General features: G+C 35.9%; 1 protein-coding gene across 1 annotated transcript; it reads left to right on the plus strand.

The window, feature by feature from the left end:
* Positions 1-452: 452 nt before the first annotated feature.
* LOC147541798 (large ribosomal subunit protein uL16) lies at positions 453-3,236 on the plus strand. The gene is made up of 4 exons (XM_086636072.1): positions 453-735; positions 1,557-2,058; positions 2,438-2,519; positions 2,993-3,236. The coding sequence occupies exons 1-4, from the start codon at positions 726-728 to the stop codon at positions 3,059-3,061; spliced, it is 663 nt and encodes a 220-aa protein (XP_086492198.1). The 5' UTR covers positions 453-725; the 3' UTR covers positions 3,062-3,236.
* Positions 3,237-11,959: the final 8,723 nt, after the last annotated feature.

Here is an 11,959-nt window from a genome sequence, read left to right on the forward strand (position 1 = left end):
GGGTTTGAATTTTATAGTTTTAACCTATAGTTTTGGGGTTGTTAGGGGTTTTTGGATTTCCCGAGCTTGGATTTTGAGATAGTCATTATTTAATTAAGTTTTGCTGATCTTGTATTGGAATTCGATAACTTTCTTTGAAATGTCGATTATAAATGAAATAACATAGTATATGTTTCCATAATGATCTTCTATTGTGACCAATACTATATGATTATATTAAGGGAGTTTTGTTCAACTATAACAATTGTGACGATATTAAATGTGAGGAGTGTTGTAATCACTTCAATTCTTAGTTAGGGACTTACTAAATGCATTCATCACAAAAATTTCTGACTTTTTTAAGTCTTTGGGGATTTTATAAACTAGTAGTTAATACTATACGTAATTGGTTAGCATGGGCATGTTTGAGGGGGTGCCACAGGGCGTGTTTGAATTTTATAAATTTGTCTTATGTGTCAAGTCTCAATGGGATTTTTATTTCTTACATGACACTATTAAGTTCCTCAATTCAAAATACACCTACTGACCTTCGGGCCGAGGCGTGGCCACGGACTCGTGAGACTCGGCCTTTTCTCCCACCCTTACCTAAAAATTGACAGAGCTTAGGGTTTAAGGGTTTTTATATAAAGGAAAAAAAGATCAAGACGAGGGCCCAACTCTCATTTCTTAGGGCTAACTTGGATAATTTTAGTCTTGTGGAAACCCTTATCCCGCCGGAGCTCGAAATGGGGAGAAGTAAGTTATTCGATCTTTCTTTTCTTCATGAGTTTCATTCATCATTCATGTACTAAGATCTTGAGGACGTTGTTTATTTAGATTTTTGTTATTGATATCATCATCATTTGATAATTCACGTCGTCCCTTAATCAGGATTGAAGTGTTCAGATTTGATTATACACCTAATCTAATATATGTTATAATAGAAATGGATTGATTAGGATTTGGATAATTGGGTTTAAACATTTACGTCTAGATTTTAACACTAAACACTGCAGTATAACTTGTTAAGATTAGGTTCAGTGCTTCTTCGATCTAGTCATTGGTTTATATGAACTGATTGTTTGTTTGTCATGGGCATGATCGAATTAGTTAAGTTCTAGCTATGATGGCTTATGTTCCTCCTTTTGACAATTTGCCCATGATTAAGAAATAAGTTTCTTAAATGTTTTTGGTGCAAATGGGGTACTAGTCATTCTTAAGATGAAATCTTCTATTCGATGGGTTCGTTTTAAATCAATGTGGGTAAAGTGGTCTTGGTTTTGCTAAAAGCTCGGAACTGGTTTTTCAGGAAATGGGCATTCTTTTTTAATAATAATGGTAAATGTTTAAGAACAACTAGTATTAAGAATTGAACACTTAGACATTTACTCTATAAATTAGGTTGGTTAAGCGATAAAAATATCGATCAAGATTCAAGAATGTCGAACATCTTGGTTAGTGTATCTTAAATTTCACAGAGAGTAAAAGGGTTGTTTTATTCCCCTTTATGAATAATGAACCTTGATTCCATAACTTGGTGAGCATTTGGTGTTCTGAAAATTATGTCACAATTACAGGGCCAGCAAGATGTTATAGGCAGATTAAGAACAAACCGTACCCAAAATCGAGGTACTGTCGTGGAGTTCCTGACCCAAAGATCAGGATTTATGATGTGGGTATGAAAAGGAAAGGAGTTGACGAGTTCCCCTTCTGTGTGCACTTGGTGAGTTGGGAGAAGGAAAATGTCTCAAGTGAGGCTCTTGAGGCTGCTCGAATTGCATGCAACAAGTACATGACTAAGTTTGCAGGAAAGGATGCGTTCCATTTGAGAGTCAGGGTTCATCCTTTCCATGTTCTTCGTATAAACAAGATGCTTTCATGTGCTGGAGCTGATAGACTCCAGACTGGAATGAGGGGTGCTTTTGGTAAGCCTCAAGGTGTCTGTGCTAGGGTTAGCATTGGTCAGGTCCTTTTGTCTGTTCGCTGCAAGGACAGCAATGGCAACAATGCACAAGAAGCTCTTCGCCGTGCCAAGTTCAAGTTCCCTGGACGACAAAAGATTATCGTCAGTAGGAAATGGTACGTAACCTAAACCATACTATTATACTGATATTCTCTTTACTTTAGAACAACATAATCATGTCTAGATTAGAACATGGTGAAGTAGTTAAAGTAATATCTGACCTTAATACTCAATATGCATTGACCCACTTGATATTTGATTACTAGTAGTGGTTCTTTCAAATGAAAAAGTTATAGCGAAAACTTTTAGCAAAATAAAAATATTTTTATGATCTTAGTGATTGTTTCTTTTTATATGCATACTGGGCCACACTGTTGAGAATCCTGCATTAGTAAGAGACAAATTGTCTCATATGTAGTAGAAATTACATATATTCGTTTGAAACTTTTCTCAGAGAGTAAATTCTGAAGTTCAATTAAATGCTACGAATTGCAGGGGATTTACCAAGTACAGCCGCACTGATTATGTGAAATGGAAGTCAGAGAACAGAATTGTTTCAGATGGTGTTAATGCCAAGGTTTGCTTTCCCCACAGATTAAGATTTCATCTTGTTTTCTAGCAGAAATTTAGGACTGTTAGTATTGCATTATGATAAAACAACTCATCCTCAATGAACCATGCTGAGATCATACTTTCTGTTTTTCTCCTGACTCGGCTATATGAAAAGCTCAAAATCAATCTGTATCATCCGTTTAGACAACTCAAACATCACGAGTCAAACAAAAACAAATATTTTGAAATCTGACTGTAATCAATTTAGACCTCGAGTCGGAATTCAGATTTCACTAGGAAAAAAACAAACACTACCTGATTATCAATTATGAACCAACTGATGATCTTCTTGAACCTAGGATTGGTACTTGTACTCTGGTCGAAATTGTCCGTCTCATTTACATTTTCCCACCCGAATGTGTCTTCGTGCACCCTTAAGCAACTCCAGATTGTTTCATTAAGCTGAAATAACTAAAGAAACTCTTTTGAAATGTGCAGCTTCTTGGATGTCATGGGCGTCTTGCTAACCGTCAGCCTGGACAAGCGTTCTTGGATGCAGTTGCTTAAAACAACGCTTTTGGTACTAAGAAAACTAATAGCATTTTGGCTGTATTAGTTCCTGTGAAACTTCAATTATTTTAAGTTTAGGTAATACTTTGAACCAATGCCCTATTGAATCAATTGTAGGATCTACCTGGTCTTGCTTTTATATAAACAATGCTTGCTCCTTTTGTCTGACCAATATGTTCTTTGTCTTCTTAGAAAATGGTTGATTGGATCAAAAAATTAATCATAATGACAAAAAAAGACGAGTATGTTTTTCTATTAACTAGAAGTTTGATCTCAAACCGAGAATCCCATGAAAGAAAAGATTGCTCGCAAGTTCTTCCTTCACTACGAAGATTCCACAACCTTCATTATGAGACCGAAGATGGCCTTGACTACTCCGATCAAGGAGGGTAAAAAGAAGATCAATACGGGCTTCAACTCCAGCGTTCTTCTTCGGTATTGAAAGTGAACTAGGCAATCTGAACTCAGCAGAGAACATGAGTATATCTTCAATGGTTAACATGGGGTAAATAAGATTTTCTTGCATGGCATAAGCCTATACTACTGTCTGAAGCTCTGACTCAAGAACTTCACTGTTAAGTTTCAGCAAACCTTTCAATCTTTTCTTCTATGTCCCCTTTTCAAGTCCATTTTTTAAAGTTGATTTTTCAGAACCACTAGCACCAAGAACCACAATAATCTCACCTTCTTTAGCTTCACCAGAGTTTCAAGTGCATTGTTTGAAGTTGTTTTGGGCAACTTACTCGCTTCCTGCATTGTATTGTCCCCTTCAGCTCCATTTGTATTCTTCCAGTGAAAACATGTTTGAATTTTATTTTTCATCTGTGACTTGCCTCCATATGTTAGATTATGGAATGAGTTTGCAAACCCATTTTCAGCTGCAAACCGAGTTTGTAAGCCCATTTTCAATTGCAAACCGAGTTTCCAAACCTTTACAAACCCAGTTTCCAACAGTAAACATCGGCCAGAACTTTCCATTAACCGAGACTTCCGGTTCGGTCTATGGATAGGCCGAAAAAATCGGTTATCCAACCGATGAAAATCCCCAAGTAAACTTGTGCAAGTTCAGTTTTTATGTGTTATATTTTTGTTTTGGGCAACTTACTCACTTCTTACATTGTATTGTCTCCTTCAGCACCATCTGCACGGTGCATAACATTTTAATTTTGCACAAGATAAATGAAAACTGCATTAGTCTAAATGTTTTTGTAAATATCAATAGAAAAAATGCGAAATCATTTTGTTTTTCACAAGGCAAATCAAAAAATGTTTTAGACTGTGTCAGTCAATGTGTTTGTCTAATAATGCAAATGGTGAAATAGAACATATATTATTTTTTTACGAAAATAAATAAAAAATGCTTAAACGAAAATGTTATTGGTTCGTTAATGTGTTTCTCAATGCATAGGGTAAGATGTATACCAGATTTATTTTTGCACAAGGCAATCTAAAAAATGCATTAGGCTAGATGTTATATTTCAATTAATGTATTTGTGAAAAGCAAAAAACTTCTTCACATGACAAATTACCAAATGCATTGGCCAAATTGTTATTTGTCCATTAATAGGTTTGTCAAATAAAGAAGACCAATCATTTTAATTACAAATAAAAAATGCAGTTGAATAAATGTTTTTGTCAAAAGCAAAAAAAAAATAAATGCGGAAACCATTTCGTTCTTTACAAGGCAAATCGAAAAAATGTTTTATCCAAAATGTTGGTGTTAGTCAATATGTTTGTCAAATGGAATAGACAAAAGTAAAACATATTTGCAAAACATTTTTTGAACAAAAACATATTTAGTCAAAAATTTATAAAATTTTGGAGAACAAACTAAGGAAAATTCGACCCCAATTTTCATTTTCGGAAATAACATCGTATTATTGTGCAATTGAATTTTATTTATATTAGCTCAAATTTTGGGCCCTTCACCAAAGACCCCAAGAAGAAAAAAAAAGCAAATAAATGCAATTAGTACACAAATATGAGGGTTGACCTTTTCTATTCTCTAACCTACAACCACCAAAGAGTCGTGTAAAAAACAAAAATTTCAAACTTTCAACACCTCCACAGAAACACAACTAATTCCTATCCCTTCATTCCTTTGGTCTTCTTATCAACAAGCACCACGTCATCCTCCACCACCACCACAAGCGCTTCCCCCGCTGCCACCGCTGCCACCACCACCACCACCACCACTTCCACCACCACTACCACCACAGGCACTTCCACCACCACCACCACAAACTGCACTTCCACCACCACCACCACCACCACCACCACCATCACAGGCACTCGCACCACCATCAACAACTGCACCACCAAAAGCACCAGCTGCACCCATTGTGATCATATGCATACCTCCATCATTAGTACCTGCAGCCATACCTCCATCATTAGTACCTGCAGCCATACCTCTATCATTAGTACCTGCAGCCGTACGTCCATTAAACTCACTTCTTCGTGTCGATAATCTGTTGCTCTGTTTTTGCTGGTTGATTATTGAAAGTGTTAAGCTGATTATCACTAATACTAATAAGACAAATCCTGCGAAAATTGCACCCACCACACTAGGTTCCATTATCTTTCACAGATATCTCCTCTTTCGATCTTCTTTTTCTCTATGCAGATGAATTAAAGATCCAAAAATACATGTTACTATTAATTTATAGTCTTGTAAAGACAGTACTTTGAAATCCCACACAAGTAAGATTCGTGTGAATATATTTGGAGATATTCTTGTACAAAAATAAGAAAACACTTGACATACAAAAGATACAAGAATATCTCCAAATACGTTTACACAAGTTTTACTTGTGTGTGACGAGTCCCAACGGTTCACTGTCACTAAAGCCTTATTAGCATGCACTTCTAATGCAGTCAATCAAGAAGGTGTGAAAAATTTGAATTCCTGGTTTCCTACTAGTTGGGAGAATGTCTTAGTTAACTTTTTCGACTGAACAAAAATTCTTTTCATCCCTCCAGAACTCCTGCCTTCAGCTTGTATACTTACGTGACACTGCCAAGTCAGCCATATGGTCTATGTGGAACTCTTAGAGGGACACCATTTTAGGCGATTAAAAAATATAACAAAATAAATTTCGACAACACCCTCAAGGAATTCTCATACTGGTTCACTATCATCACTCCAGGTCCCAAAAATTTGTTTTGGATGGATGAATAGAATAAATCTCCCCTGCAAATATCCTCGAAAAAAGAGTGTGGGAACGTCCCATCACCAAGAAATGATAGGAACCTTATGATGATGTTTAAGAAGGTTAAGTCGGTTTTAGGTTAATGGAATAGGAACACCCATCATCAACATTTAAGATCTTGTTAAATGAAAAAACAAACACAACCTACAATTACATAAATACGATAGGCAGCCGATTCAATGAGCTCAAGCTTATAAACGAGAATATGAGCTTGAGCTCCTATTGGTTGATATTTTTGAGAATATCTCCCACGTCAAATAATCAGCCACAATTTAAGGGATCCTTATATGTTGGCAAATAACAACCCATGTTATCCTTAAGGAATTACAAGACTACCATATTTCAGCGGCAACCCATATTAGCAACACAAATTATCTCATTTGCCCATTTTTTCACCCATCATATTTTATTTCTCCTCAATACATGGATTTATAATCAACAAATATCAACTCTTTAAATTCTCTAGTTAATTTTTTTCTCTTCTTATGGCCTGTTTAGTTATTGGACGGATTGAAATAGAAAAAAAATGTATCAAAATAGTGGTGGAGGTGGTGGCCGGATTTGGTGGTAGTGGTGGTAGGAGATGAGGAAAAAGAAGGATTTTGTTTTTCTTTTTTTTTTTTGTTAAAGGAAGAAGGATTTTGTTTCCAGCTAAAATTCTGCACTCAGAAAATTAGTTAAAATTCACATTTCTCTTAAAAAATTTCTATTCCAATTTTTTTTTTCTTATTTTGCAATAACATCGGTCTTTAGTAATTTTAATGGGCCAGCACTTTGGGGAAATCAAAATAATTCCCGGGTGTGAAGACTTTGTCAAAAACTGGTCAACTTTAGTTAGATTCTTAAAATCAGAAAATTAGAAACTATTTTGCTTTCCCTAAAGCGCTGGCCTTTTAATGTAAAACTATATACTTAAAAACTGGCCAGCGCTTTCGGGAAAGCTAAATATTTTCCGGGGTGTGAAATTTTAATGGGAATATATAGAATTTTAGAAATTTTCTGGTGAAATAAATTTTAAGGGGAAATAAAAAAAAACACTCCACCTCACCTCACTTTCTCTCCACCTCACTTCTTTCTCTCCCCACCACTCTCTGTCTTCTCCGACAGGTCGGCGGCCGGAAAATTTTCCGGCCGGCGATTTGGAGAAGACAGAGAGTGGTGGTGAGAGAGAAGACGAGGAGAGAGAGACGTGAGGTGGAGAGAGAGAGAGCTGAGGTGGAGAAGTTATTTTGTTTTCCTCAAAATAAATAGTCAATTAACCATTTGAAAATAATTCAAAATATCTAGTAGGGAGGAGAAGAAAAAGTCACACATGAAAAAATGGCAAAAGTAGTCCAAATTGAGTTATTATTAGAAAACATGGCAGTTTTGTAATTCTTGCATATAATATGGGTTGTTATTTGCATACTAATAACTACTTTTTAAATTAGATCTCGTTGATCGGAAAGGGAGAAAATGTAGGAGAAATCAACCAATAGTAGCTCAAGCTCATATTCTAAAATATGAGCTTGAGCTCAATGAATCAACCCTCCGCTAAGTACACAACCGATATTTACCATATTTATATGAAGTCTAATTCAGATATGAGATCCGAATATTTTTCAAAATCAAATTCGATATACAGTTAAATTCAATAAAGAGAATGGAAGAATAATAGTAAAAAAGGAAAGGCAAGTCAAATAAAATGAAAAAAAAAAAACAATAAGTATGCGATTGCTAGGGTTGATCTTTTCTATCTTTTGACCTATGACCACAAATTAGAGTCAGCCTAAAAAACAACAATTTTAAACTTTCAAACACCTCCACAGAAACGCAACTAATTCCCTCTATCATCTCTTCAATCCTTTGGTCATCTTAATCAACAACCACCCCCACCACCTCCTCCACAACCTCCTCCACCACCACCACCTCCTCCACAACCTCCTCCACCACCACCACCTCCTCCACAACCTCCTCCACCACCGCCACCACAAGCACTTGCACCACCATCACCAACAAGTGCACCACCAAAAGCACCGCCAGCTGCACCCATTGTGATCATATGCATACCTCCATCATTAGTACCAGCAGCCCTACCTCCATGCACCCCACTCCTTCGTGTCGGTAATCCGTTGTTACCCTGTTTCTGCTTGATGATTTTGGAGAGGGTTAAGATTATTATCACTAATACTACGAAAGCTCCTGCAGAAATTGCAAACACCACAATAGGCTCCATTATCTCTCACCGATATCTCCTTTTTGGATCTTCTTTCTCTCTACCGGGACGAAACATAAATACATGTTATTAATTTATAGACTTGTAGACACCGTAACTTGAAATACTCATTCACCCTTATTTTGAACAAGACTTTAAAACGTTTGAAACTCTTATAGATTGGGATAAGCATGCACTTCCAATGCAGTCAACCAAGAAGGTGTGGAAAAATTGGATTCCTACTAATTGGAAAAATTAGATTCCTACTAATTGGAAAAATTAGATTCCTACTAATTGGGTTGACCTTTTCTTTGACCTACAAACACCAATTAGAGTCGTGGGACTCGTGGTCGGGCAGAAAGCAACAATTTCAAAAATTTCAAAAGGAGTTTTAAAGGCACCCTTTATATGTGCTAAAAGCGCATCCCTTCATTCCGTAGGTCTTCTTAATCAACCACCACCACCACCATCACCACCACCACCATGACCACCACCACCACAAGAACTTGCACCACCACCACCACCACCACCACCATCCATTGTCATCATATGCATATTTCCATCATTAGTACCTGCAGCCTTACCTCCATTAAACCCACTCCTTTGTAATCCTCTACTGAATATAATAATTACTAATATAATTATAACTAAAAAGAAAATCTTAAACAATTGATAAGTAAAAAATCTTTTTATGACTTTATCAATGAACCTTTTCCTTCTTGAGGGATTGGGTTAACCATCCAAAATGAGGGAAGAAATAGGTTTCCCATCCTAGGTAGCCAAAAAATGAAAGGCAGGTCCAAAGAGTCAGGTTAAGAAAAAAATGACGAAATAGCCCTTGACAAACAAAGCATTTACGATTCATGCCATCGAAAATTACAAAATTGTCATCGAAATTTTCTCGGGAAACGATTTTTTTTTCTGAAAAGAATCTAACAACCCGTCCATCAGAATCTAAACTGTTCAGAATTTTACGGAATTGCCACCGAAAAATTTCTGGGAAACGAAATTTTTAGAGGGACACCATTTTAGGCTATTAAAAAAAATACTCAAATAAACTTCAACTCCCTTAAAATATTCTCATTCTGGTCGCTCTTAGGTCCCAAAGATTAATTTTCGATGGATGAATAGAACAAGTACCCATTGTAGATATCCTCGAAAAAAGAGTGTAGGAATATCCGTCACCAAAAAACGATGGGAATCTTATGATGTTTAATAAGGTGAAATCCACTTTAGGTGAAGGGAGTAGGAACCCCCCATCAGCCATCACCAACATTTAAGATCTTGTTAAATAAAAAAAAAAAAAAACAACCTACATTTACATAAATACAATAAGTACACAACCTTCATATACAAACAACCTTTATTTACATTGAATAAATAAAATGAAAGAACAACAAAAAAAATTAAAAAAAAAAAAAGAATAAGAAAGGGAAGTCAAATACAAGAAAAGAATTAACAAATAATAAGTATACGATTGCTAGGGTTGACCTTTTCTATCTTTTGACCTATGACCACAAATTAGAGTCAGCCTAAAAAACAACAATTTTAAACTTTCAAACACCTCCACAGAAACGCAACTAATTCCCTCTATCATTCCTTTGGTCATCTTAATCAACAACCGCCACCACCACCTCCTCCACAACCTCCACCACCACCACCACCACAAGCGCTTCCTCCGCCACCACCACCACCGCCCCAGCCACCACCACCACAAGCACTTGCACCACCACCACCAACAACTGAACCACCAAAAGCACCGCCAGCTGCACCCATTGTGATCATATGCATACCTCCATCATTAGTACCTGCAGCCCTACCTCCATTAAACTCACTCCTTCGTGTCGGTAATCCGTTACTCTGTTTCCGCTTGATGACTGTTGAAAGGGTTAAGCATATTATTACTAATACTACTAAGACCCCGGCAGAAATTCCAAACAACACAATAGGCTCCATTATCTGTCACTGATATCTCCTTTTTCGATATTCTTGCTCTCTATCCAGACGAAATGAAGATGCATAAATACATGTTATTAATATATAGACTTGTAAACACGGTAACTTGAAATACTCATTCACCCCCCCTATTTGAACAAGACTTTTTGAAAGTCTTATTGATTGGGGATAAACATGCACTTCCAGTGCAGTCAACCAAAAAGGTTGGGAGAATGTCTTAATTAAATAAGGAAGTAAGGGACAAAAATTCATTTCACCCTCCAAAACTCAAGACGTGGCACTGCCAAGTGAGCTGTGTGGCCTGTAATATTCACTATTTTGGCAAATATGCCCCTCATGATTTATTTCTTAGGAAATAAGAAACCATTCTTATAGGTACATATTGTTGGAAACATGGGGTAGACCAATGGAACTGTCAGGTAGAAAAGAATTTATTTACTGTGTCGTGGTATGGAGATCACTGCCTTGAAAGTGATTTCGAAGTAACGGGCCGGTAATTATAAGGCCCAAAATGGGAAAGTTAAAGAGAATCAGGCCCAATACTAAATAATAATGAGGAAAAAACTCAGTAGGTAAAAATACAATTTTACCCTCCAAAATGAAATTTTCCGCCCAAATCAACGTCAAAAAACAATTTTGAACATTTCTGAATAATTGTTGGTTTGTCCTCAACAAGTTTGTAAATTTCTGAACAAATCTTAGTTTGTCTCAACAATTTGTAAATTTTTGAACAAATTCGTTTTTGCTTAGACATTGTTTTGCCAAAATATTTCGCATTTTTTTCTTTTTCATTTTACATAGACAAACTAACACAAACATTTTGGCTACAACATTTTTCGATTTGTCTTGTGAAAAAAATAAATGGTTTCCGCATTTTTTGTTTTGCTTTCGAGATAAATATAAAGACTAAAGCATTTTTTATTTGTCCTTTACAAAAATTAAAATGTTATGCATATTATTTAACAAATCCGTTAACGAACAAATAATATTTTGACTAATACATTATATATGTTGTTAAGAACATAATTATATATGACGCCAACATTTTATAATAAGTCGGGACATTATTATAGATATAGTCAACATTTTATAGCAACACAATGATATATGTTGTCAACATGTAAGGGTAAAAATGGAATTATGAAAAAATATGTTGTCTTGTTAACAACATAATTACATATGTTGTGAACATTTTGAAAAATGTTCAAAAAATGGGTTTTTTTAACATTATTATTTTTGAGTGGGTTTTTTTCTTATTTGGGTCTAGATTTTTGGGTTTTTCACTCATTTTTTCTCGAAGTAACTGGGGTGCTAATTACTTGATTCCGATCACTCCCCAAGGATTGACCAAAGCTTACTTCCTCTATCTGCACTAACAAAGATAGTAATGGAGATAACAGAACTCGAAAACTTAAACAGTCAGAAAGAGGAAGATAGCCGAAATTGAGTTGTGTGTTTTCTCTCTTGATTTCGGCCAGTATATATAGCCTCTGAGAAAACCCTAACCGCCTATGAAACGTGGTAGAGAAGTTA

This window comes from Eschscholzia californica, unplaced genomic scaffold, assembly GCF_041429995.1.
Source record: "Eschscholzia californica isolate CP2 unplaced genomic scaffold, dmEscCali1.0.p SCAF_4, whole genome shotgun sequence".
Lineage (NCBI taxonomy): Eukaryota > Viridiplantae > Streptophyta > Magnoliopsida > Ranunculales > Papaveraceae > Eschscholzia > Eschscholzia californica.

Excerpts from the sequence above, each read along its gene's own strand:
- LOC147541798 (XM_086636072.1), top strand. Across the intron at positions 2,059-2,437 it reads ATTATCGTCAGTAGGAAATG|GGGATTTACCAAGTACAGCC; the intron begins GTACGTAACCTA and ends TACGAATTGCAG. Across the intron at positions 2,520-2,992 it reads CAGATGGTGTTAATGCCAAG|CTTCTTGGATGTCATGGGCG; the intron begins GTTTGCTTTCCC and ends TGAAATGTGCAG.